The sequence below is a fragment of the Heterocephalus glaber genome, unplaced genomic scaffold, assembly GCF_053883595.1.
Source record: "Heterocephalus glaber isolate CG9 unplaced genomic scaffold, H.glaber_assembly_v1.0 deba00001472, whole genome shotgun sequence".
Taxonomy (NCBI): Eukaryota; Metazoa; Chordata; class Mammalia; order Rodentia; family Bathyergidae; genus Heterocephalus; species Heterocephalus glaber.
In genome coordinates this window covers 92,743,984-92,770,360 of record NW_028258315.1, presented here as the reverse complement: position 1 = coordinate 92,770,360, position 26,377 = coordinate 92,743,984, and the positions used below count along the sequence as shown (strand labels likewise).

General features: G+C 45.4%; 3 protein-coding genes across 25 annotated transcripts in view; all 3 read right to left on the bottom strand.

Annotated features, from left to right (window-relative positions):
- Positions 1–1,867: 1,867 nt before the first annotated feature.
- On the bottom strand, positions 1,868–3,518 carry Htd2 (hydroxyacyl-thioester dehydratase type 2). Its single transcript, XM_087181600.1, has one exon. It carries the CDS (start codon positions 3,516–3,518, stop codon positions 3,003–3,005), a length of 516 nt encoding a protein of 171 aa, XP_087037726.1. The 3' UTR covers positions 1,868–3,002.
- On the bottom strand, positions 3,497–12,862 carry Rpp14 (ribonuclease P/MRP subunit p14). Of its 4 annotated transcripts, none has more exons than XM_087181605.1 (6): positions 12,621–12,862; positions 7,595–7,692; positions 7,389–7,473; positions 5,071–5,147; positions 4,220–4,298; positions 3,497–3,684 (listed from the first exon to the last, which is right to left on the bottom strand). In XM_087181605.1, the coding sequence occupies exons 2-6, from the start codon at positions 7,669–7,671 to the stop codon at positions 3,628–3,630; spliced, it is 375 nt and encodes a 124-aa protein (XP_087037731.1). In that variant the 5' UTR covers positions 7,672–7,692; positions 12,621–12,862; the 3' UTR covers positions 3,497–3,627. The 4 variants fall into 4 exon arrangements, with proteins under 4 accessions (XP_087037731.1, XP_087037728.1, XP_087037729.1 ...); XM_087181602.1 differs by lacking the exon at positions 12,621–12,862 and adding an exon at positions 9,607–9,750; XM_087181603.1 differs by lacking the exon at positions 12,621–12,862 and adding an exon at positions 9,219–9,405.
- A 949-nt stretch (positions 12,863–13,811) lies between these two features.
- Positions 13,812–26,377, bottom strand: part of Abhd6 (abhydrolase domain containing 6, acylglycerol lipase) — a 48,931-nt gene continuing 36,365 nt past the window's right edge. For 19 of the 20 annotated variants that reach the window (XM_087181577.1, XM_087181578.1, XM_087181579.1 and 16 more), the window contains 3 exons: positions 24,656–24,710; positions 24,347–24,447; positions 13,812–18,498 (listed from right to left, as the gene is read on the bottom strand). In XM_087181577.1, coding sequence (XP_087037703.1) covers positions 18,322–18,498; positions 24,347–24,447; positions 24,656–24,710 — 333 coding nt within the window. In that variant the 3' untranslated portion in view covers positions 13,812–18,321. Of the gene's footprint in view, positions 18,499–21,836; positions 22,859–24,346; positions 24,448–24,655; positions 24,711–26,377 lie in introns of those variants that run through there. The other variant, XM_087181593.1, reaches the window with a different exon arrangement.

Sequence of the window (26,377 nt, the reverse complement as noted above, 5' to 3'; positions counted from 1 at the left end):
CTGCTGCACAAGCGCAAGGACCCAAATTCAATCCCCGGTACCAAAAGAAAAATAATAAAAAAAAATAAAAAAGAAAATAAGTGGCATTTCACCAATATGGAAATGTTTCTAATAGAATATAAAATCTGTTAAGCAATTTTCCAGTGCATTAGGCTGCAATTGCCTAAGATGGGTATTCCTTTCCATAGTAACCAAACATCACAGCAATTATACTCTTACAATGTTCCTGCATGGAAAGTGCTGGTACAGTTTGGCCTATTTCAGTCTACTTTTGTACTCACTTCCATATGTGACCTTATCGTCAAGGCCACCTCTCAATGATCTACCTGGGGGAGGATTCCTAGTGTGAGGGCCACCCAAGCTTTGTTACTCATTCTTTTTGGCAGCTTGTATGTGGCTGGAAATGAGAAAGCTAACCAGCCCATTTTCTTTAGAGCTGGCTTTAACAAAGCACGAGGGGACCGGAACTCTTGGCTCTGGGTGAAAATGACCAGTCATGATTCACAGAGAAGTATCAGTACCTTCTTGCCTACTTTTCTGGTCCAATTTTTACTGATTCAGAAGGCCCAAAGACCATGACCCTTAAGGAGCACTAAAAAATGTGGAAATGTTCTTGCTCAGAAGCTACTTTTGAGCAGGTTTTTTTTTTGGTACCAGGGATCAAACTCAGGACCTTGCACTTGTGAGGCAGGCAGCAGCACCACTGAGCTAAATCCCCGGCCCCTGAGAAGCTACTTTTGAAAGTTACACAGCGTGAGTCAGCTACCAGCCAGATCCACTACCCTCCCTTGGCCTGCACTTTTCCCATTTAGACCAACCCTTTTGGCAACTCTGCCCTGAGCAGCAACCCAGAAAACGGTGATATATATTTGTGCAAGCCATCAAGTAATATATAGGGAACTGCTACAACTGTAGCAGGAAAACAGATCTAGAACATTCTGAATGTAAACATTCTAGACTGATTCCAATTACTTTATGTGGCACATAACAAAGTACTACCATAGAAACTGACAATGCTCTGGGAATGGAAGAGTAAGAGCCAAATGGTGACAAAGGGCTTTGAAGCCAGGCAATCTCAAGTTCGAATCTCAGCTTTCCTCCATATTCACTGTACAAGCTTAGCCAAGTTACACAGCATCAGTCAGTTCCCCTGCTTATAAATAAAAGTGGACAGCATTAACTCAACAAAGCTGTTTTAAGGTTAGAATAAGTGTAAAAAGCAGCTGAAAACTGAAAGATGGTAGCTGCAATTACTAATGAACACACTGTGTAGTATTAATGAACCTGCACGCTAGGACTGCTGCTAAGCCCTGGGGATGAGCTCAATAGGAGTAAGGGGTCTTAGCCTCAATTCTGCTTTGTTCTGACGCTGTAACAAATCTTCAGCATGTCTACTAATCACCTATAACCACGTCTTCCTTAGGTGGATCTCAGCCTCCACATGCTACCCATTCCGTTCTAAGAAAAGCATCCTTGTTCCTGACACTAACTTTGATATTTTCTTCCTAAATATATTAACAGTTGTAAAGAACTCACTTTGTACACATCACTGCCCTCTAGTGACTAGAATAACTCTAATAATCTGTTCAACTCTTCCCCTTTTTGTAAAAAACAAAACGCAACACAAAACCTGGTTACTTACCAGCAGGAGGAAAACCCATCTTCCAAGGAAACAGGGAGCCTACCAGTTATAACAGATCTTAATCAAAACAAATCTAGCTGTGGTCTAGCTGCAGCTCAGAGCGCAGGCAGGCCACTTATATGTTATTTCACACCTTGTTTCTAAAGTGTTGGGGGAAAAAAGTGTTGGCCATTTTCGGAACGATTAGTACTAACAGACCGAACATCACCAAATGTAAGAATCTGATCTCTGTAGTCTTATTTTATTTCTTAGTCCCTTCCCCCCATAGGCAGATATTTATATAATGTGACGCAGACATTTTCAAGGGAAAAAAAAAAAGAATATGGTTCTTTGTTTCTTTTTTTTGGCACTGGGGATCGAACTCAGGTCCTTGTGCTTGCGAGGCAGGCGGTGAAACCACTGAGCTAAATCCCCGGCCCCAAGATTATGGTTCTTTAAGATAGAAACTTTGGGGCCGGGGATTTAGCCCAGTGGTTCCATCACCTGCCTCACAAGCACAAGGACCCGAGTTCGATCCCCGGTACCAAAAAAAAAAAAAAAAGCAGCTAAGATAGAAACTTTGTATCCAAGATTCTACTCCAGGTTAAAAATACTAATTGCTTGGCTGACAACCTGAAAATTGGCCTATTACCTGTTTAAGGACCAGTCAGCTTTAAATTCAGGAAAACCTCTAACCTTCCTCACAGGGAGATGGACAATAGTAGCTAGTGTTTCCACACCAGCTCTGGTGCTTAAGCCTGTGCCTGTTGTGTTCAACAAGACTCTTGCGAAGTGCACTCATTATTTGACCCATGAGACAGAGTTTGTACAACTGAGTGTAAGTATGTACACACACCCTTCTCTGCCAACAGAAAAACCACCTGAAAGGCAAGTCCCAGAGGAGGCTGAGCAGCATGCCACCTCTGTGTAAACAATACCAAGTCATAACAAACCCTGACCCAGAAACAGCTGGGAAAGGGATCTAAGAATACTTACTGGTAATGAGTAGGTGTTCAAAGTCAACTCAACTTTCTTGTTCCTTCAGTAATTAAGTGCTGGATAGTTATAAATTCAGTGAGGAAATGGTACACAGATAGAGGGCAGTGTTAGTAATTGCAAATCTAATTTGGTTTGAAATCCTAAGAGTAGAACTTCAGATCAATTGCCTCAGACTTTCAACTTACAAAAACCAATATACAATTATCAAGTCTGGGTGAAGCATCAAGCCAAACCGGAAAGTAGACATTTGAACTCCTCCCCCGTTCCCCTTCCCTAACAAGACTTCTGGGTCTATCAGCCACACCTTAGTGACACAGCTGCCCATTCCTCAGGTGCTTCTTTAGTAATGACAGCACTGGTGTTTGAACTTGCAACAAATATTTCAGAGTTTGGGAGATTCTGGGACCATAACTTTAACCCGGCCTTCCATAACAGTCTTTTTACTTTCTATTACAGAACATGACACTGCAATAAAAGCAACAAAACGCTTCAGTCTTTTCACTTCTGCAGAAGCCAAAACAACTTCTCCAATGTATAAAGGAGCTGGAAAGTTAATTTCCTGAGAAAGAAATACACAGCCTGGCCCCGGCATTTTAGTACCCAAGAGAGCCGAGATTAGTCCATTGATCAAAACTCCATGTACAATCGTCTTTCCAAACTTGGTGTGTTTTGCAAAATCTTCATTTAAATGCAAGGGATTAACATCTCCAGTTAATTCGGAAAAGGCAGCCACATCCCTCTGTGTGAAGACCCTGCTGAGTTCGGCCCGGTCTCCAACCCTCACATGCAGGTGCTCAAAGGGCTGTCTGTTCAGTACTGGCTGATTCAAGCAGACTCTCCTCTGAAGGCTACCCCACCAAAGCTGATGGCTGGGTACTACTGGGAACATCTTCAACATCTTCAAATTTCATCAATGGCGTCTTTCAGCCTGCTTCTGTTTTCAAACTATGAAGACATCAAAAAATACTTTTGGGAGCATAGGAAAAGTTTCCAAAATTGAAGACTATTCAGTCCAACACTAGTTCTCTACTATTACCGGATAATGCAAGGAGAAAGGGAGAAACCTATAAAAGAAAGAATAGCATTAATACAGTGTTAGGAGAAAATTTTACTAAAACACCGGGCAATGGAGAAACATGTCCGGTTTTAAGGGATAAATAAAGCTACTCTAGTAGCATTTTTTGTTTGTTTCTGGTACTGGGGATCAAACTCAGGACACTGTGCTTGCAAGGCAGGCGTGTTGCCACTGAGCTACCTCCCCTGCCCCTTCTAGTAGCATTTTAAAGAGCATTTAGGGAAGCATCCTTAGTTAAACAAGGAGTCACAAGCTCAGAAAGCACATACCAATGTGTAACACTAGGCATAAATATTAAATGAAGTTAAGCCTCTACCATAAGTGTTCCAAGTGTGATCCCCAAACATTTCCCATACAATCTAAACTCTTAAGTGCTTTGTCTCACATTTCCAAAAGCCATGAAGTCCTGGTTGCTAGATGTATTAATTACACTAGCCTTAATGAAGCAAGAATGAGACACTTTGACTAAAATCAGATGATCCACACCCAGCCTTGCTTCTAATATGTGAAGGAACAGCCTTTACCTGAATCACTCTGCATGCACATTTTTTGCCTTTATAGGATCCTAGCAGGGTCAAAGAGCTCCACAATCGGACCATACCACTGCAGAAAGATCATGAAAAAAGTAACTAGAAGACTTTCTTACATCTCCCTGATATTTTTCTTTGCTATAGTCCCTAAAGTCATTGAAGGCATTGTTTCTTTTTCTTTCTTTTTTTTTTTTTCACCAGAAAACCTGATTTAAGAGAAAAAAGAAACCTTAGAAGTAAAAGCATGGTGTATCTTCACCGGCTCAGAAAAAAAATGAACATAAAAGTATTTCTAAAATATACATTTTTAACTTTGCAACCACAATGATCAACTGGGAAACTCCGATTTTAACCAAATCACAGGTTCTGCTCTCTCTATAAGGCCATGGCAGATGAATGTTTATATTCATTCCAGTTTAAATTTCTCAAAGTTGCTCAGAGTTCAGGGCCGGTGATTTAGCTCAGTGGTTCCACTGCCTGCCTCGCAAGCGCCAAGGTCCCGAGTTCGATCCCCAGTACCAAAAAAAAAAAAGTTGCTCAGAGTTCACAATTGCAAACTTTTCTCATCCATACAGCGAGCACTTTTGTTCTTCATCAGTCTCTCGGCCTTGTTCTCCCAGAAGAGCGATGGCGAACCTTTTAGAGACTGAGTGCCCGAACTGCAATCCAAAACCCACTTATTTATCGCAAAGTGCCAACACAGCAATTAAACCTGAACACTGAGGTTTTAATTTAGAAAAAACAACTCCTACAACATGTGATGTCGTCACAGTGGGCTCTGCATGTCTGCCGTCCCATGTGCACCCTAGGTTCACCAGGGAGGTCCTGGAGTGTTCCAGTCATACCTGCTACAGACTCTCAAGATGGCTGATGAGGTCTTCTCTTCATAGGTCAGGACGTCCACGGGCAAAGCAGCACCAACCTATGTACAGGATTATGCTATTAGCTGACTATTATCAACATTACTCTTGAACTCTAATAAATCCTGCCAAGTCTTTGTTTTTGAGGCTTATCTTCTCAAAAAAAAACCAGTACTTCATTTAATGGTGCTAGCAATCTCACCGGCTACTTATAGCTCTCTCTGCCTGGAATGTTCCTCTGCCTCTACACACAGCTGATCCCTCTTCACCCCGCATCTTTAAATTCTTTCTTCTCTGATCCTAAAAATTAGGCTCCGTCTTCTTGCTATGTTCTTTCCCATACAGGACACATATTTCCTCTTAACATTCTCATTCTCTTGCCACTAATTATTTAACGTATTTTCCTATGACAAAAATCAAGACCATTAGTCCAAGAGACAAAGGTTACATTTGTTAATAGCTACAGCTTTGAAACCAGGTTTTATACCTGACACATACAAAGTGCATAGATCTTTTTTTGGTACCCGGGATTGAACTCAGGACTCTGTGCTTGCAAGGCAGGCACAGTGCCACTGAGGTAAATCACCGGCCCTTGCATAGATCTTTTTAAAAAAATATTTTTATTTAGAAAAATTACAGGCTCACAGAAGACTATAAAACAAACTGCAGGGAGGTTCTGTACATCCTTCACTGTGCCCCAATATCCACTTGCTGCATAATGATAGTAGAGTATCAGAACCAGGCAATGATTTTACCTGTTACATATGTACTCATATTTATATGTGTGTTTTCTTACCACATAGGTTGCTGCACGTAACTACAGCCATCAATCCACACCAGCACAAAGCTCCCTCACTCCACCAATTCCTCCTCCCTATCCCTAACCCTTGGCAAGCACTATTCTCTCCCCAGATTATTATTTCAAGAGCAGTACACACATAGATTCACTCAGTATGTGATCTTTGGGAGTAATTCTCTGGAGATTCAGCCAGTTGTATGCATCAATAATTCGTTCCTTCTTGTTGTTGAGTATGGTACTAGTTTATTCACCCACTGAAAGACAACTTGAGTGTTTCCCAGTTTCTGGTTATTACAGATGAATCGACTATGAACATTTGTGATGGGCTTTTATGTGAACATTAAGTTTGAATTTCTCTAGGATAAATGTCCAAGAGTGCCATTGCCAGGGGGTTTGTAGGTACATGTTTTATGATGCAGAGTAGCCGGACCATTTTATGTTCCAACAGCAATGTATGAACCATCCAATCTCTTTACATCCTCGCCAGCACTGAGTTATCACTATTTTTTTATTTCAGTCATTCTGCTAGGCACACAGTGATACCTCACTACATTATTAATGTATGTTCCCTTAATGGCTGATGTTCTGAACATCTTTTCATGAGTTTCTTTGCCAAATGTACACCCTTTTTATTTATTTTGGTACCAGGGATCGAACTAGGGACCTTGTGCTTGCAAGGCAGGCGCCAGAACCACTGAGCTAAATCCCCGGCTGTATACCCTCTTGTTTTGTTTTTGTTTTTTTGGTACCGGGGATTGAACTCGGGACCTTGCGCTTGCGAGGCAGGCAGCGGAACCACTGAGCTAAATCCTTGGCCCTGTACACCCTCTTTAAAGAAATGTCTACACACACCTTTTGTTGATTTTCTGGTGAATTTTTTTTTTTTTACTATTGGGTTTTGAGGTTTTAAAAAACATATTCTAGGGGTCAGGGATTTAGCTCAGTGGTTCCGAAGCCTGCCTCAAAAGTGCAAGGTCCCAAGTTTGATCCCCGGTACCAAAAAAAAAACCACCCATATTCTAGATATTAGTACTTTGTTAGATGCTAAATTTATAAATATATGCCCCTAATCGGTAGCTTGTCTTTTTATCTTTTTTTTTTTTGGTACCGGGGATCGAACTCAGGTCCTTGTGCTTATCCTTTTATCTTAACAGAGCCTTTTGCAGGTAAGGTTTTTGTTTTTAAAAGCAGTGGCAGGGCTGGGGATTTAGCTCACTGCAGGCCCAAAGACCCAAGTTCAATCCCTGGTACTGTAAAAAAACAAAAAAATTGAGGGCCGGGGATTTAGCTCAGTGGTTTCACCTCTTGCTGTGCAAGTGCAAGGACCCGAGTTCAATGCCTAGTATCAAAAAATAAAAAGCGTTATGTTTCTCTTCCTTTTTCTCTTTGTTTTGAGGATCAAACCAGAGCCTGGCACATGCTCTACCTGTGAGCTACACCCCAAGACCATTTTCTGTATTTCTTACAATGAACTTAGGAATGCTGATCTACCCAGATTCCATACCTCCCCAAACAGGTCCTTCAGAGCAGAAACAAGCAGCTGTTTGAACTGTGCCACATTTAGTCCAACTCCATGATCTTGAAATTCTCTGTAACCAACATTAAAAAAAAAAAAAAATCACAAAAAAAGACATCATACTAAGCTTTATTCTATTCAGAATCATTTTTCAAAAAGGTAATCTAAGACAGAACTCAGGAGACTGGACTTACAGGCAGACTTTCATGTAGTGGTACTCTGAGAAATTTTTGTAAACTATTCTTTCATATGTGGCAGCTGATGTTGGCATCTTTTCCAATGCTGATCACACCTACAGCGAGAGTCAAGAGGGCTAGTAATTACTAAGGTATAAGTTATCTTTTCTTTTTTTCAGTGCTAGGAATAGAACCCAGGGCCTGGCGCATGTTATTTTTCACTTTTTTTTTTTTTTTTTTTTGTACTGGGGATTGAACTCAGGACCTTGCACTTTTGAGGCAGGCAAGGTGCCACTGAGCTAAATCCCTGGGCCTACTTTTCACATTTTTAAGGAGAATTTGGCTTGATTTCTGTAAGACCTCCTAGCATAGCTACTTTTGGTCAAACTACGGTCACTGATATGAAAGTTCCTGTACATATACATAAGCACACGGTTTTTTTGAGAGCCACACCTCAAAATGGAGATGTGATGGCCAGGCCTGCAATCCTCTTAGAGCCAAACAGCAGCTTGAGATTATACTGTAATTAGCACCACCTGCCCCAAATAGCCATCGGATACATAAGTGGATGACCAGAACACCCTGACACATACTCTCATCCCTTTCCAGCCATGCCTTTGTTCTATGTTACAAGTAATAGATAAGCTAAAATTAATGATGCTTGCTATACAACCTGACTACATGCTTTGGTTCCCTACTGGATCAGTATCAACTAAACAACTATAACTGTAATTCTACAGGTTGATTGTAGTTTGACCCATACTGGTAGCTACCCACGTTGTGATTCTGCTGTATAAAATATCCTTGGAGAAAACGCCTCTGTGGCAACCCACTTTCAGACCTCTCCTGTCTTTCAAGAGCTTCCTCTCAATAAATCTTTCCTACTCTGAACCTCTTTCGTCCTCGAATCCATTGTTCAATATCGGGAGACTCACACTTGGCACATGTGACTTCTAACAGGTTGGGAGTTACTTCTCCGGGACAGCTCCTCTGCTCAAAACCTTGCAATGCTTCCCATCTGGCAGAGTAAGGCCAAAGTCCTTACAATAACCTCAAGGCCCTGCATGATCAGCACCGATCTGACCTCATCCCAGACTCAAATCCCCACACAGGCCTCTTAACTCTTCCTCATCACTTTCTCCCCTACTCCAGGCCTCCGCACCAGTGTTTTTGGGTGACTGGAAATGCCCTTCCTCCAGGTAGGTCAAAATTCACCTCATCGCCTCCTTCCCAGCATTACGCTAATTTTATTAAATTTGGCCTAATGCCCATCCTAATACTGCACCATCCTCTCCTTGCCGCATCCCGGTCCTTCTTTGCTCTTACAGCATTTGATACCTAACAATTCCGTAATTCTTTTTTTTTTTTCTTTCTTTGGTACCGGGGATCGAACTTGGGTCCTTGAGCTTGCCAGGCAGGCGGCAGAATCACTGAGCTAAATCCCCGGCCCCTCCGTAATTCATTTTTTCAACTTCTACTCTCCTCCTCGACTTCACAGTACGTGCACTCCACGTGACCGCGTCTGCCCGGTCACTGGTCACTGCTGCTTCTCAAGGAACTGAAACAGCGCGGCCCACAGTATAGGCGTCCAACATACAACTTTGAGACCAACCCATTAATTTTTAAAAGCTCAATCCCTTACTATTGTGAACTTAGGTTGTTTAAAGCTTTTCCGGACGAGTACTCTCCACTGATCTAGAGCCCACCTCGCTCCGGCGCAGGAAGCGCGGCCCGCAGAGTGCCGCTCAGTCCTCCCAGCCAGAGTCGGAGACCAAAACCACACATGCGCAGCATCGCAACCACAGCGGACACACTCATCTGCGCATGCGCCACCCAGTCGCGCAGCCAGCGCACGCGCAGCCAGCGCACGCGCAGCCAGCGCACGCGCAGCCAGCGCACGCGCAGCCAGCGCACGCGCAGCCAGCGCACGCGCAGCCAGCGCACGCGCAGCCAGCGCACGCGCAGCCAGCGCACGCTAGTGACCAAGACCGCTCCCGGAACCGGCTGTTGGCCCAGGGGCTTCCGCCTACCCGCCTTCCAACAGAGTAGCCTAGCGCATTGCCCGAGTCCCGTTCGCTGAACGAATTCGCCAAGGTCTGGCACGCCCATCCAGAGCTTGAGTCCGGGATACTCCTCGTACATTTACATTTGGCTTCGTTCTGGCCCGCCCCCGGATGCGGGAAGTGCTGACGGATGTGACGTTGGAGCTCGGCGTTCCCCTAAGGAACCCAGAATCTAACCGAAGCCAGAGCAGCGGCTTGGGGCGCAGCGCCCCCTGCTGCCCTCTCGGGAGGAAAGCGTGTAAGGCACACGTGTAAGCAGGGAGCCCTCATAGAAATTTATTCCCTCGTGTATTCATTCTTTAACAAATTTGTATCTAGTGTCTCCTGTTTTTTCTTCCTCAGTGCTTACCATGGAAGCCAGGGCCTCGCGCATGCTAGGTAAGCGCTCTGCCACTGAGCTACAGCCCAACCCTAGCACCTGTACTGCGCATCTTGCGTGTCAAGCACAGGACTCACTGTCAACGGTCCTGGCTCCCCGAGTACTAGGCTTTCTGAGTTGACATGGAAAGATCCAGTTAGTCCCACTGCCAAATGTAAGCCAAGTTTCACCTATGCATTTATTCACTGAATACTTGTTGAGCGCCTACTATGTGCTAGGCCCTATTCTGGTCCTGGGAACTCTGGAGAATAAGACATGGCCCCTGTACTCACGAAATATGTGTAATAACAATAATAATGACAGCTAATACTTATCAAGTGGTTCCTTTGGGCCAGACACTGGACAAAAGGCTTTACATGTGCTATGTCACAGAACCCTTGCAATCCTAAGGTAGCTACTATTATAATTATGTCCATTTCACAGAAGTGGGACCGAGGCACAGACAGAGGTTATTTGCCTAAAATCACACAGCTGAAAGTGGTGGAACAGGCTGATTCTAGCTGGTACTCTCCACACTGCAACATGTAACCACTAAGACGGGCCTGGTAACCCAGCACTGGGGAGGTGGAGGTAGGAGGATCGCTGCGAGTTTGAGGTCATTCTGGGCTACACGGTGCATAGAAAAGGAACTATGTAAGTCACATGAGGACAGAGTTTTGTCTGTGATGGCTTCTCCTGCGTTACAGTCCCTGACACCTACATATTTCTGAATGCATTGTTCACAAATATATGTGCTGCTTCCGCTTGCGGTGGGGGAGGTGAGCATAGACCTTCTCAAAATCTCACTGCCTGCTGAGTCTTCAGCCCTTGCCCTTAGCCATGGTTTCCAGTCCTGTGGTTTCTGCTTCCCTTCCTCATCCCCTCAGATGATAAGACTTGTTCCAAATGGGGGAGAGGGGTGGGGGGATCAACCTAGACCCTAGACATTGGCATTTCCTTTTCCACAAAGCTTGGATTTTGGAAGCTACCATAACTCACTTGAATCCACCCTTTGCCACGTGTCTGGCCTCTGACCATGAAGAGATCTAGCCTCTACCTCATAGAGCTGTGAGGAGGAACAGTGGAAGGTGTGAAGTGCCTGGCACCTCGGAAGCTCCGTAGAGGGAGAGTCGCTCTGTGCCTCATGGCAGAGTCATCCTGCCATCCCCTGGCCCAGAACAACTTACACATTTTGGGTTTCAAGCAACCTTGGTAAATTTTTTTTTTTGGTACTGGGGATGGAGCTTGGGTCCCTGCACTTTCGAGGCAGGCGGCAGCACCACTGAGCTAAATCCCCAGCCCCACCTTCGTAAATTTTTACTCCTGTGACAAACCGTGAAAAGAACGTACCTTCCTAGCTGCCTGAATTCTCTCAGCGGATTCTGTTTAACCCAGTTGGGGACAAGAGATACCTTGGAATATTAAAGACAAGTTAGCTTTTACTTTTCAACTACATTATTTACTTATTTACTTAGTACTGGGGATTGAATCCAAGACTTTCAAACTGAGCGGCATCCCCAGCCTAGTTATTTATTATTTAATTTTGAGACAAGGTCTTGCTAAGTCACTGAACTGCCTAGGATGGGACTGAGTTTGTTATCCTCTTACCTCAGCCTCCCAGAGTGCTGAGATTACAGATATGCACCATGATTTTTGGCTTTAATTTTGATTTTTGGAATGGGAATTATAAGCCAGTGGCATATCATTTCAAATGATATAAAAGGAAAAGCAATGAAATGAGCTTTTCCCCCCACCCCTACTGCAGCCAATCTCCTGTCCAGAGGCAATTTCTTGTTTGAGTTTCTTAAATATCTTCTCAGAGGTATGATATGGGGGCTTTTCCTTCTTTACAATGCAGCTTAGTATCACTGCGTATCAAAACACACAAAGCAGCCATGCATGGTGGCACATGCCTGTAATCCCAGCACTTGGGAAGTTCAGGCAGGAGAATCACTACAAGTTTGAGGTCAGCCTGGGCTACATAGTGAGTTCAAGGCCAGCCTGAACTACATAGTGAGACCCTGTCTCAAAAATCAAACAATCAAACAAACAAAAACACAGAGTTGCCCTGAATTGCATTAGGTGGAATCAGTTGGCTTTTGAGGGGCATTCTGGAGCCCTCTCTCTCTCTTATTCAAAGTAAATTTGTTGGAGTAGATCTGGATTAGTTTATGTTCCTGGAAAATATGGCAGCCAAGGAGTTAAGTCCACACCTCTTCCCCCTCTGCTGTGTGGTTGCTAACTGTTGCCAAATGGATTTTGCTGACATTGAGGTGCTTTCTCAACTTGCAGAAGAAAAGGCAAGGGAGGGACCCAAGTGGGATTCCCACAGTTGTCCATCTGTCCAATGGGAATTGTGCCTCCATTGTGAAGACAGGACAAGACATGAAATGACCAGGAGCAGAACACTGTGGAACTGCAGTCATTGCTTCCATTTCGGGAGACCTGCAAGTGCCGTACTGCATGCCCACATCAGCCCGCTGACCGCAGTGTCACTGTCATTACTACCTCTCAGAGACGAGACCATGAAGCCAGAGGCTGTTTAAGGTGGTGACCAGGCTGGGGGCGCTCCTTTGAGGCCACCCTGAGCACCATCTCCAAGCAAGTACTGAAAATCACTCACCTGTGATTGGAGGGCAGCTCATGTGGAAGCTCGGAGGGGAGCAGGATGTGGCAGGGAAGGAGGCGCAGCAAAAGTGAGGTCACCTGCAGCCTGAGCCCTGGGTAACCCCAGAGTGCCAGTGGGGCCTCTGAGGCGCCATCTGAAATGAAAAGTGTCCTGGCTGCCCCGCCCCGTATTTCCTGGCAACCCTAGGAGGTGGGAGGGACGAGGCAAACCACTCGGGCTCGGGCTCCAGGCGTTCTGTTCCTGAGCTACCTTCAGCCGACGCATGCGTAAGGTGGCAGAGGGCCCCAGTCAGAAAAGGACCCGGAAGTCCATGAGCAGCACCCTGCAGGCAGGGACTCCGGGGCCAGCTCACCAGTCCCAAAGGACGCAGGTCTGGCCAGTCAGGTGCAAGTCAGAGGAGCAGCCGGACTGCCTAATTCCTGCCTTAGCAAGTCCGGAGCCACTCCCCTGCTGCGTGAGGCCGGAGCCCTTCTGAAATGCAGTTACATGATGGAGAAGACTTTGCTTGGAACTATCTTAGAAATCTGTCCCCTAAGAAAAACCTCCATGACCCCAGGAAGGGAGGATGTGGGGAGAAGATCATCACCCAGATTAGTCCTGGAGGGACTTTAGATCGATCCTTTCTTAAAATTCAGAGGGCCAGGATGTAGCTCAGTGGTGCTGTGGACTGCCTCTCCCAGGGGTTCAGAGGGGTCTCTACACTTCCTCTGGATTGTGCGTGCCAGTTATAGGGATCTGGGGATCTCTAGGTTGGACCTAAAGGAGCCTGAAGGTATGGAGGCAAGTGAAGGTTGGGGAGGAGCAGCAGCGGGACTCTATTTGTATTCAAGGAAAAACCCCACTGCCGCCACCTGCAGGTCCTCCCTGTTTACAGGTATGCGTGTCTGTGGGCCGGTCCCCCACATCCCAGGGGGCTGGTGATGGGGAGCATCACTGTGCAGAGAGTATAGAACCCCCTTTTCTGTATGAGTTTTAAAATGACAGCATCATTTTTGTAGCACTAATAATTATTGAGTAAAACACTGATACAGGAAATAATACTGAAGATGAAACACGAAATATTCTATCTCCCAACCTGTTAGCTGTCTGATATGCCCAGCTCTCGTTCTTTACAAATGGAAGAATGTGCTCCCTTCAGCACCACATATAGTAAAAATGGAATAATGAATTCTAGAACAATGGAAGTCAAAGAGCAGGAAGATATTTATTGATAGGATAGCTCCTGAGAGGCAGAAGGGGACCCGAGTGGGTAGCCGGGGACCCCACTTTACAGAGTTTTATAGAGTGAAACCAACATGGGACGTGGGCCACAGCCATGATCAACCAATAAGGTTACAAGTAGAGCCACTTAGGTAATGGTGGTCCAGTTGGGAAACAAGACACTAACAAGCCTGGATGGAAAGAACAAAGATTCTCCAAGGAAGTGGTGGGTCCAGAGGTCTCTGGTCACCCAACCGGGTGGCTGATGTCTATCTAGGCTTCATTATTCATTAAGCCCAGTGTTTGTCCTTTGAGGAAGCTTACAGGTCTTGTCATCTTGTCTTTGTCTTGAGGCCTGGCCTCTAACAGATGTGTCTCCAGCCACAGTTGTGTGTTTCACCGCTGTCCTGAGTCTCTCGAGGACTTAGCCTGGACCGCCTATATTTCTACCTAACTCAGCTGTTTGTAACAATATTAGGACCAGCTCCTGATGGGCACACGGGGGAGCTATGGCGTACACCCGCCTGCTGGCCCCTCTCATTCTTCCTCCTTAGAAGAAAAAACTCTCCGAGCCCTGTCCATACCCAAGCAGAACTAAAGCCTGGAATGCAGCCTCCTATCTTTTTTAGCCTCCTGTCTTAGCTGCAGTGAAGGTGGTAGTGGGGGACTAGGAAAAACCCAGAAATCGGATCTCTTTACCTGGCACCAGTGCTTAGTCAGCTCTTGCCCATTTACTGTAGACATGCTTATGCTGCCCATTAGAAATATGGATGCTGCCAGGCATGCTGGTGCACACCTGTAATCCCAGCACTCAGGAGCCCGAGGTGGGAGGACTGCCACGAGTTTGAGGCCAGCCTGGGCTATATAGTGAGTTCCAGGGACGTAAACACCATGATCCCTTTCTGAATAAGAGTCCTTCTGAATTTGAATTACATCTGTCCCTGAGGGTCTTGGTGAGGGGTTGTATCACTGACTCCACAGTGACCTTTCTAGGCTTTGTCCTCCAGTGACCATCATCTGCTCCACAGTCAGCCTTGCCCTTGGGTCACTGGAATTGTCAGAATCCTGCACTCCCTCATCCCCACTGGAGCTCCTGCCTCCAAAGTATGGCCTAAACTCACTGCCTTGAGGATTTAGAACCAAACGTCATCAGAAACCCTAAAGGGAAGGGAAGGTTCCTCCAGGAGACAAGGGAAAGGGGCCACCATCTTGCTGCAAGGAGAGCCAACGAGCCAGATGTCCTCTCCCTGTCCTAGATTAGGCCAGCAACAGTCACTCAAGACGCTTGTTCCCACTGTGGGCACAGGAAACCCCAGGGCCTCTCCTGGTTGTCACCAGCCCAGCGAACAGTGACACTGAGCCACAGAGCCGTGTCAGACCGCATCCCCAGCACTGCTACTCTGTGGTGTGGATCTTGACAGGTACTTTGAAGACATCTCTGCTGTCCCATCTAGGACTATTCTTATCCCCCAAAACAACTCCCAATGGCTGAGAAAGTCCAGTCTGTAGTTAAAAGGGGCAACACTGGAAGAGGAAGGTTGATGGCTCCCAAGAGCCAGGCTTCCAGCTGTGTAAGGAGGTGTGTCCATGTGCACCCGGGAGAGGCAGACAGACAAAGTTCTAAGATGTAGTCCTCTCTCCCAGCCTGACAGACACTCCAATCAACAGTATTTTCTGGGAACTTCCTCTAGGCAAAGCAACAGGTATGTTTTCCTAGGATGCAAAACCATCACCAGAGCTCAAATGGGAGAGACAGACAGGCAGTGCTGTGCTATCAAATTGGTGCATGTTCCATTAGTCACCCCTGGTGTCACGCCATTCTGGACAAGCAGCTCGGGCTAGTGGCAAACTGAATGCCTACCACTGTCTATCCTTCCCTTGGCTCCTTCAACCCCTGCCCAGGAGGGTTCATCTGCAACAGCCAAGAAGCTCCCAACTCCAAGCAGTAGTAGTAAGAGCCCAGCTGTGCTTCTTGGTGTTTTGCATTGTTATTTCAGAAGTTTCTGGCACTTTTTCCGGGTTGTGATAAATGATCCCTTTCTTTTTTCCAGGACTGTCATCAGAGGCACACACAACAGGGTCTTATACGGGACCAGCTAACTAGCAGTAACCAGTAGGCTAGTTATAGTCACGAAGGCAAGAAATGGGTGTAAGGGTCTCCTCAGTATGGTGGGGCTGGACTTTCAGGGGCATGGGAGAACCTTGAAGACCTACCTGGGTTTGCCAGAAACAACTCTCATATTCTCTGCTTATTACTTACATCAAGGTTTTCTGTGACAATGGAAGGGGTACGAGCCATATCACGTGCAGAACCTGCCCACTGTCCTTCCGGGCTGTGCTGGGCAGCACATGCCCCTGCCTTTATGACTCCACCATGAGTAACTGAGCATAAGAATTCCTGCACTCAGAAGGGCTGGTGATCTGAGAGATTAAGCCCAGATCTGGGGCTTTTCCAGTGAGCCCAAGGAAGCCATCTCCCCCCACACACACCCACTATGAACAACGGACTCCCTCTCCCATGAAGTTCAAATTGCTGGTGAATATAGGAGATTACAAGTAAAACATCTACTACTTTATTTTCTATTCTGTTGATTTTTGTTTTCATCTGTTCCATTTTTGTCTGGCTTTACTATTTGTCTTCTAGCTTCTTAAGATAGAAGCTTAATTTATTGCTTTTCAGAATATATATATATATATACACACACACATATATACATTGGTATATATGTATATATGTGTGTGTGTGTGTGTGTATATATATATATCACTGCTTTAGGTGCCTCTCACAAGTTTGATGTCACATTTTCATATCTTCTTGTTCTTAAAAATCTGTTCCTTGGGGTCCCTGCCTGCCTTGCAAGTGCAAGGTCCCAAGTTTGATCCCCAGTATGAAAAAAAAAAAAACTTACATTTTTTTCGTATAAATTAAAATATTCAACCCACTTTTTGGATTTCCACTTAAACTATAAAGTTGATCTTTCTTTATTTGCAGAACTACTTGGCTACAGGCTGTAAAAAGATTTGAAAGAATTAAGGTCCTGGGAAGTTTAAGGCTTCTAAATGCAAGAGTCGAAGGGAATACAGTACTTTGATGACTTCTGCATTTGATATATTTCAATTGAATAAAAGCTGCAGACACAACTTCCTTTTTGGGGGGAGGATACTGGGGTTTGAACCTCAGCCACTGAGCTGCATTCTCAATCTTTTTTGTGTGTTTTTTTTTTTGAGAACTTGTGATTCTCTTGCCCCAGCCACCCAGAGTGCTGGGATTATAGGTGTGAGCTACCACACCCAGCTGCAAACATGATTTACTAAAATGAAACTAATCAAGCATCTAACCAAAAGCTTCCAAAACCCGTGGAACGCATCTTAGTTTTAATTTTTCAAAGCTGACAACTGAACCCAGGGCCTTGCACATGCTAGGTGGGTGCTCTGCCATCGAGTTACATCCCCAGCCCTAAAGCCTTATTTTTAAAAACACATTTTAAAGTTAACAGAAAGTCTACCAACATTGCACTTAATTAGGAGCTCCGAAATAGGAACCATTTAAAAGTTGCTGATCTAGACTTCTTAAAACTTATTTCACATCATTGTGGTCACTTTTACAGATGTTCAGACTTATTTTCAATCACATTACTATTCACAGAATTCACAGAATTCATCAACAAACTAGTATGTTACATCCAAGGGTTTTCAGGAGCACAGCAAAATAGAAAAGAGGCCCATGAGCCGCTTGAGTGTGGACTCAAATCTGATTATGTACATAGCTGTCTAGAACATTATTGCTTCACTGGTCCTATTTGAAAACATAAGAAGGGATTCCTAGGAAACCCGCCCTGTCCATTGCTCCCCACTCCGCCTCTAGGTTCACTCACAGCACAGCTGACTCGACTCTGAGTGCCAAGGCACCCACCTGAGCATCCTGCTGCCTGAGAGCAGTGTACCTGTGTACATGTCCCTACCAGCGGGAAGGGTAGGACGCCTCGCACAACTTGCCACCTTCCTCCTTGATCCTGTGGCTGACAGACTGCATTCACATATGGGCTTCTGGGCAAAACTTACTAGCACTAAGCAAGGGGGGTGCAGCGAATGAGCACTATGCTCCCACAGAAGCCACTGGCCATGCACGGGAAGACGCCTGAAGCAACAAAATGTCTCACATCTCAGTGTGCAGGGAATGTCACAAAGAAAATGTCCTTGGTGATCACGGTTCAGGGTGGCTACTTAGCACAAACTTGTCAGCGACATAAACTTGACGATTTCTCAGGAGATTTCAGGGCTGGGTTTTCTCATTTTGTTCCATGTGAGTTTCCATTTTGAGAAAAAGATCTTGGAGATTTTCTGGGGACTCTGAAGCTCTGTGGAACCAAGGACAATGGGAATAGGGGACTGGGCTTCTCAGGGACGCTGGCACACCGCTGCATCTGGGGCAGGATCCCTGAGTGGTTGACGGCCGCGTCAGGTTTTGGGGACAGGAGCAGATGCTGTTCGCCCTTCAGTCCAGTTTCTTGTTGTCGTCTGTGTGGTGCACAGAAGCTAAAAAGTCAACGATGAGCTTGGCCGTCTTCCTGGGTCTCTCCATCACCACTGAGTGCCCACAGTTTTCCAGAAGTTCCACCTGGCAGTTGTTGATTGACTTGGCCAATATGTCTGCCCCAGAAACATCAAGCACCTGCCAGGACAGAGAGGGAATGAGACAGCACACAAAGGTTTGGAGACCCCACTGTACTCTGGGTGGAATTTCCACCAAGGGCTGGCAGGTGTCAGACAGCTGGGGTGGATTTAGGAACCCAGCCACTTTGCTGTTGGGACTTGAGACTCTCTGCTGGGACCGTCCAGCATGGCTTTTGTTACATCCTGTAACTTAGTACTAGGAATGACACTGCTGCCAGCAATGCTGAGATGGAAAAGACAGTACACAGTCCCTGACTGTAGGGAAGTTATGGTCTGGTGGAGAGTAGACAGGTCCAAAGACCAATGTACCGTGATGTGTCAGGGACTCTGCCGAGGGAGGATCCTGGGTGTGAGAGTACAGGGGAAGGGCGTGGAAGGAGAAGACATCATTCAAGAGTTCTGGGAGAGCCAACAGGGTAGCAGGAAAAGAACCAGAGAGCTTGGGAAGCAAAAGGCCATGAAATATAGGACCACTGAAGCCTCTGCTATTGGGCCTCTGCCCAGGCATGGTGACCAAAACATAAAGGAGCTGATCATTTTTGTAGCAGGCCCACAGAATCAGGCTCTTTCCTTGGAGCAAAACAGACTTCAGAGTGTAGGAAGAAATCCTGGACATGGGACTGAGGCCAAGCTATCAGAGGCAGAAGGCATGTGGAATGGAACATTTGTTTGTTTTAATTTTATTGGTACATTTTAGGTATACAATATAATGACATTCATCACTAGAAACTTGCACCTTTACATAGTCTTTCTTATTTTTTCCCCCTTCCCCTGCCCTCCCTTCAATCCCTCCATCCCTGCCTATTTACAAAGACTTTGTTTCCATTTTCTCATATTAATTCCATTCCCTTCCTCCTTTTCCCCTACCCCTACTTCCTCTCCCCCTTTGCCCCTTTTCTTCCTATTTCACATTATCTATTATACCTTTTAGTCCTTATTTACACTTTCAGTTTCTCACACTAGAGAAACTATTCGGTATTTACACATGTGTGTCCTATTTATTTTACTTGAGTATTGCTTCAATGTGCATCCATTTAGCTATAAATGTTTCTAATTTCTCATTTTTTTATGGCTGAGTAGTGCTCCATTTTACATATAAAAAAACACATTTTCTTCATCCAGTCTCTAGTTGATGGGCATTTGGGCTGCTTCCAAGTTTTAGCTATCACAAATTGTGCTGCTATAAACATGGGTGTTCATATATCGCTGCGGTATGGTTCTTTTAATTCTCTGGGGAAGATCCCCAGCAGGGGAATAGCTGGGTCAAATGGGACTTCCAGTCCTAGTTCTTTGAGGTGTCTCCATACTGATTTCCACAGTGGTTGCACCAGTCTACACTCCCACCAGCAGTGGAGCAGGGTTCCTCTTTCCCCACAGCCCCGACAGCATTTGTTATTGGTTGATTTCATGATATCAGCCATTTTTTCTGGAGTGAGGTGGAATCTCAATGTTGTTTTCATTTGCATCTCTCAAATGACCAGTGATGTTAACATTTTTTCATGTTTATTTGCTATTTCTACTTCTTTGTCTGAGAAATGTCTGTTCATTTCAGATGCTCATTTTTGGATTGGGTCTTTAAATTTGGGAGGTCTGATTTTTTAAAAATTCTTTATAGATTCAAGATAGTAGACCTTTGTCTGAGGAACAGCAGGTGAGGGTTGTCTCCTCACAATGTTGGTGGTTTCTCTTGCTGTGCAGAAGCTTTTTATTTATTTATTTATTTGCTTAGGTACCGGGGATCAAACTTGGGTCCTTGCGTTTGCAAGGCAGGTGGTGGAACCACCGACCTAAATCCCCGACCTGGCAGAAGCTTTTTAATAGGAAGAGATCTCAGGGCTGGGGACTTAGCGCAGTGGTTCCGCCACCTGCCTTGCAAGTGCAAGGTCCCAAGTTCGATCCCCAGTGCCAAAAAAAAAAAAGAAAAAAAAAAGAAGAGATCCTACTTGTTGATTGTTTGTGCTAGTTCACGGGCAACTGAGGTTTTGGAACATTTGTGATAACTGGAGAATGATCACTTTCACATACATATTTGAACCTCATTATTACCCTGGATAATAGTGGGGTACTGTAGGGGCCTGGCGACTTGCTCTGGGTCACAGCTACTAAAGGGTCAAGGCAGGGCTTCAATGCAGACTTCCTGACTCCAAGGCCAATGCTCCTGCTTCTGCACTGTTTCCATAGAACTGTGATGATGGCCTCTCCCTGTTGGTCCCTGAGAGTCCCAGATCACCTTTACAATGAAGAAAGGCCTTCAGTGTTCTGGTTCTCATTTCCGATCAAGTGACTCCTTGCTGGCAGTCTGGATCCTGCTTCTCTGACTCAGGCACACACAGCCTCTTTCAGTCACTTGGCTGTTGGAGAAGGGACACGTGCGACCCCTCCTCTCCTAGTCCCCATTCCTGTGTTGTGCTATGGTTAGCTGACCTGAGACAACATTCCCCTCCTTCCCCACACACGTGGTGACCTCATGGTTGGCTTCTCCTCCCAGTCTCTCCAGCCCAGGCCATCTGTGACCACAGCCTGAATCACTTCCTGCCTTTACTTTCATCAATTTGAGAGGTTCGCTAGGATGGCTTTCACACTGGGGTCTAGCGTGGTATGAATGTATCCTCCAAAGGTTCATGTATTGGAAACATTACATCCCTGCCTTTGAGAATGGATTAGCAGATTAATGACAGCTCTGTCCTCATGACTGATGTCACTATCATAGGAGTAGGTGCGCTACCCTGGGAGTGGCTTTGTAAGGTGAGCTCTGCCTGGCACCTTGCTCTGGGCTGCCATATGATACCCTCCAGGCATTACGAAGTAGTAACGAGGCCCTCACCAGATGCTAAGCAGATGCTGTCATTCTCTTTGCTTTTCCAGCCTCTAAAAGTGTGAGCCAAATAAAGTTCTGGTCTTTATACATTACCAAGCCCCAGGCATTTTGTTGTAGCAACAGAAAACAAACCAAGACAGAAAAAAGCTTCTTTCTAATATCTTTTTCTCACAATATTCAATAGCACAGGACTCCTGCATAGCTTTTAGCAGATATACTGTGGTTGTATCTGCACAATGGGTCTTTATCATTGCCTCCTTTTGCTTTAAACTTCAGGAAGATCTTTCAGTAGGGTGTTATTTCTAAAAAGCCATTACAAACAGAAAAGGAAGGGACTGGGGATTTAGCTCAGTGGGTGCACCGCCTGCCTTGCAAGCTCAAGGTCCCGAGTTCGATCCCCAGTACCAAAAAAAAAAGAAAAAGGAAAAGAAAAGGAGCTTGTGGAATGTAAAAACAGTATTTCTCTGGAGGAACTCTTATGGGTTGAACTGTTACAAATCCATAGGTTGAAACTCTCACCCCTGGTACCTCAGAAGTGACTTTATTTGGAAACAGGGACACTGCAGATGTAACCAGCTAAGATAAAGGCATACTGGACCAGGATGGGTCCTAAAATGTGATTGGTGCTTGTAAAAATGGGAAATCTGGACAGAGAGACAGATATGAACAGAGAGAACCCCATGTGGAATGAAGGCAGTGGTCAGAGAGCAAGCACCAGAAGCCAAGGTGGAGAAGATTTGCCCTCCCAGCCCTCAGAACCACCAACCCTGCTGACACCTTGATTTTAGACTTCCAGCCTCTAGAACCACGAGAAATACATTTTTCTTGTTTAAGCCACCCAGGTGGCAGTACTCTGTTATGGCAGTCCTACCAAACTAATTCAGCAGCATCTGACAAGACCTATTAAAATTTTAATCATGCTCTTTGACCAGGGAATTCCACATCTAGAATTTACCCTTCAGACATACGCACATGCTCACTCCACAAACACACATCCATAATGATGTTCACTGAGGCATTGCTTATTAGCAAAACACCAGGAGGGTTCTAAATGACCAAAGTTGGGTGCTAATTACAGTGTGACATTCCCACACAATGGAGTATTATGTAGCTCTTCAGAAGAATGAAGTTAACTGGGCATGATGGTGCATGTGTGTATCCCCACCACTCTGGGAGGTAGAGATATGAAGACTACGAGTTCAAGGCCAGCCTGGGCTACCCAGTTCAAGGCTAGCCTGGAACACAGTAAGACTCTGTCTCAAAAAAAAAAGTCAAAGATTGTAATTTAGGGGGGTTTGATGAGGAGTTGGACATCTGCTTGGTCCTATGTAGCAGACATCTCTGCCCAGTTTTAGCAGACTGGTTAATTGCAACCCAGTCTCAGCACCCTTTGATCTCTCCAAGCAAGACAAGCAGTGCCTTCCCCCTTTATATCCCTGCTTGCATATCAGCTATCGCCAGATGCTTCCAGCAGATGCTTCCAGATGCTTCACACTGTGTTGCTAAATGTCTTCAAAGCATACCCTTCTTACTTCCCACACTGTGTGAGAAAAACTTGTAGTCAGTAAAATACTGGGTACCCTTGGCACCCCTTGTCTTTGCTCCCCAGAGTAGCTTAGATCAGCCCAAGACTCAGTTCTCGCTAAGTCTCATTTCCTTCTTTTTGTTTTTGTTTTTGTTTTTTTTTGGATCGAACTCGGGACCTTCCCCTTGTGAGGTAGGCAGTGGAACCACTGAGCTAAATCCCCGGCCCTCATTTCCTTCTTTACTCTTATCAGCTCATGTTGTAGTGCCTCACAGGAGACTGGACTTAATGCAGAAGTCTACAGTAACATCTTCATTCCCGGTCCCTATTGTCCCAAAGTATCTGCCCACAGCCTGCTTATTAGAAACTCCACAGGCTGAAACAGACAAGAGTCTGACTAGGTAGTCAGAATGAAGGACAAACTCAAATTGGAGGGCATTTTATATAACAATGGGCCTGCACTCTCCAAATACCTCAATATCATGAGTGACAAAGGCAAACCGAGGAACTGCTTCCTGTTATAGGAGACTAAAGATATTTAAGGAGACTAATGATACTTAATATGAGATATTGGGTTGGATCTGGATCAAGGAGTCAAGAGGCGGTGGAAGAGCATAAAACACTACTAAAACAAGTGATGACATTGGTACTAAAAAAATATAGGTGCATATATATATATGTTAGAAGAAGAGTAGGCAATAATGGCTCACTGTGTTTTCATTTTTTGATTTTATGTGTAGAGCTAGGGATTGAACCCAGGGCCTCCGGCAGGCTAGGATGTGCTCTAGCCCTAAGCTACACTCCCAGCGCCCTCTGTCTGGTTTTGTTCACAGAAGTCCTCTAGGCCAAAGCCATGCCATTTCTTTACAAGTTATCTAAGGCTGTTTTTACACCACAGGGCAGACTTGAGCAGTTTTAACAGCCTGGACTACAAAGCCAAAAAATACCTACTATGTATACCCCTTTACAGAAAGTTTGCTGATCTCTGGCTTAAGAAATATATGTAAGGTAATAAAAGTTGTCTTGAGGAAACAGAAATTTTTGTGGTAAACCTTCTGGTAATTTTTGAAGGTTGAGTATATGGGTTTAATTTTTTTTTTTTTTTGAGACAGGATCTTACTGGCCTTAAACTCCTAGGCCAGTGATGGCGAACTTTTTAGAGTTTTCAATGATACAAACAGCCCGCTGAGGGACAGGCACCATTGGTTCACTACCACTGTCCTAGGCTCAAGGAATCCCCATTGCAGCCTCCTGAGTAGCTAGAACCACAGATACATGGCCCTGTGCCCAGCTGATAAAAGTAATGAAAACCAATTTAGATTGCCTTTCGTGTTAAAAGTCAAATGTCATTGCTTTCAACTCACAGGACTCTGGCCCTATAAACACTGGCACGTGGTACAGGTCTGTGCCACCTCTTCCTGACCACAGAAATCACCCAGGAGGCTGCCTTTATAAATGACCACTTGCTTTTCTCATGCACTTCTGCGGGGCCCTGTGACATACCTGGTCTTGTTTCCCCCAGATGATCAGCGTCGGGACCTTGATCTTGTCCATGTTCTGATGCAGACAGTATCTGGACTTCTCACTGACCAATTCCAAAAACACTTGCAGAAAAGGAAAACACAATGAGTGTGTGCGGGGTTGTGCCCTGGGGCCTGAGGGATGAGTGAAGGCACAGCCAAGTCCAGGCCACCACAGCCTTTCTCTGGCTGCCCAGAAAACATCAAAGTTGCAGAGGTTTCAAAAAGAAAAGCCAGCCAGCCACACAGCTTCACTTGTACCAAGTTCCAAGCAGAAAGCAGGGCTACTTACACTTCCGGTAGAAATTGTTATGAGGGATTCGGACATCGACAAGGCCTTGCAGGATCTGAGGATAAACAACCCAAAGTCAGAAAGCAAGAGAAGACTCATTTCCCCAGGTCCCTCACAGCTCGGGAACAACAGAGGACAAAAAAATCTAGCCATTTACTGGATCTGTCAAGGCCCAGTCCTGTAAATTTTCAGGCTGTTTTAATCAATGTATAATTGGACGTAGGCGCCTAAAAAGCCTTTTTCTTTTTAAATTGGGGGAGAAATATGGGTAGAGGAACAGGTGAAACCAGAGGACCCCTGCAGCATGTAAAAAGGCACCTGAGATGGTTTCACAACCACTTTATCTTGAGAAATTCTCTGCTTAGCTTTAAACACAATCAAGATAAATAGTACCGGGGATTTGGCTCAGTGGTTCTGCCGCCTGCCTCACAAGCACAAGGTCCCGAGTTCAATCCCCCGTACCCCCCAAAGAAAAAAGGATAACATAATATGAAGAAATTATTCACTCCAAATGTAGGACAAAGTTGTTTGATTTTTTTGCTTTTGTTTTTTCTCTTAAATTGAGCAGTTGGGGATGATTGAGGTTTATTATACAAAGAAGAAAAAAGCTACTGAGAAAATTCTGGGAGGGTCCTACAGTGCTTTGTTTTGTTTTGGTTTTTTGAGACAGGGTAGCCCAGGCTGGCTTCAAATTCTCTATCCTGCCTCAGCCTCCCCGGTGCTGGAGATTACAGGTGTGTGGCACCATGCCTGGTTTCTGCAGCGCTTTACTTCTTGTTTGCTATCATCTTTGCCTTCCCTGCAGAGAGCTGGTGAGGGCTCCAGCCTGCACCTAGGATACTGACTCAAGAGGTGTCTTGCATCCTCCTCCTGCTTCAGGACTCTTGGTAGAGTACAGAGATCACATGAGCAGCTGTCACTCCCTGTATCCACCTGGGAATCACTCCAAGCCCCTGCAGTGCCCTGTCGGGAGCCCAGTACCCTAACTGAAGTTGGGAAGACTCACCATGCTGCTTTGGACTAACCCAACCCTCTGGCGCATGACTGGAATAGGCCTGGTTCTCAAAGTGGAAGCACAGAAGTGAGACCAGTGACATTTACTGAGCAATGTTGTGGTCAGCATCAGTCTTTTTTTTTTTTTTCTCTTGGTACCAAGGATTGAACTCAGAACCTTGAGCTTTCGAGGCAGGTGCGGCACCCCTGAGCTAAATCCCCAGCCTAGCATCAGTACCCATGTACATACCCATGTACATGTCCACACTGCATCCATCCATCTCGCACCTCTGCCTGAGGGATGATGGATGCGCCTGTCCATCCTGCTTCCCCGACTCACATATGCATGTGTCTATTCACCCTGCGTTCCCCAGTCCACCCTTCTCCTCCCATCCACCCAACCAACCACTCTCCACCCGTTCTCTCCTACACCCCTACATCATCTGTGCATGCACATGCATCAGTTCGTGCACCCGTGTACCCGGTATCTACCCACGCACCCATTCTCCACCCTGAACCATCAAGGCATTCTATCATCCATCCGGTCTAGATCTGAGACTTCCTTCATGCAAACACTGTGCTAAAATCTGGGGGGCAGAACAGGATTAGGACAAAGTCCCTGATCTTATAGACCTTAAAAGACACAGACCAGAAACCATAGCCACCATGCAAGACAGCCCAGTGGGCTAAGTGCTGGATGCTCCTGGTCTCCTGGGAAGGAAAGGCTTT

Excerpts from the sequence above, each read along its gene's own strand:
- Htd2 (XM_087181600.1), bottom strand. The coding sequence starts at position 3,518 with ATGTTGAAGATGTTCCCAGTAGTACCCAGCCATCAGCTTTGGTGGGGT.
- Rpp14 (XM_087181605.1), bottom strand. The coding sequence starts at position 7,671 with ATGCCAACATCAGCTGCCACATATGAAAGAATAGTTTACAAAAATTTC. Across the intron at positions 7,474-7,594 it reads CACTACATGAAAGTCTGCCT|AGAATTTCAAGATCATGGAG; the intron begins GTAAGTCCAGTC and ends TGTTGGTTACAG. Across the intron at positions 5,148-7,388 it reads TGAAGGACCTGTTTGGGGAG|GTTGGTGCTGCTTTGCCCGT; the intron begins GTATGGAATCTG and ends TCCTGTACATAG.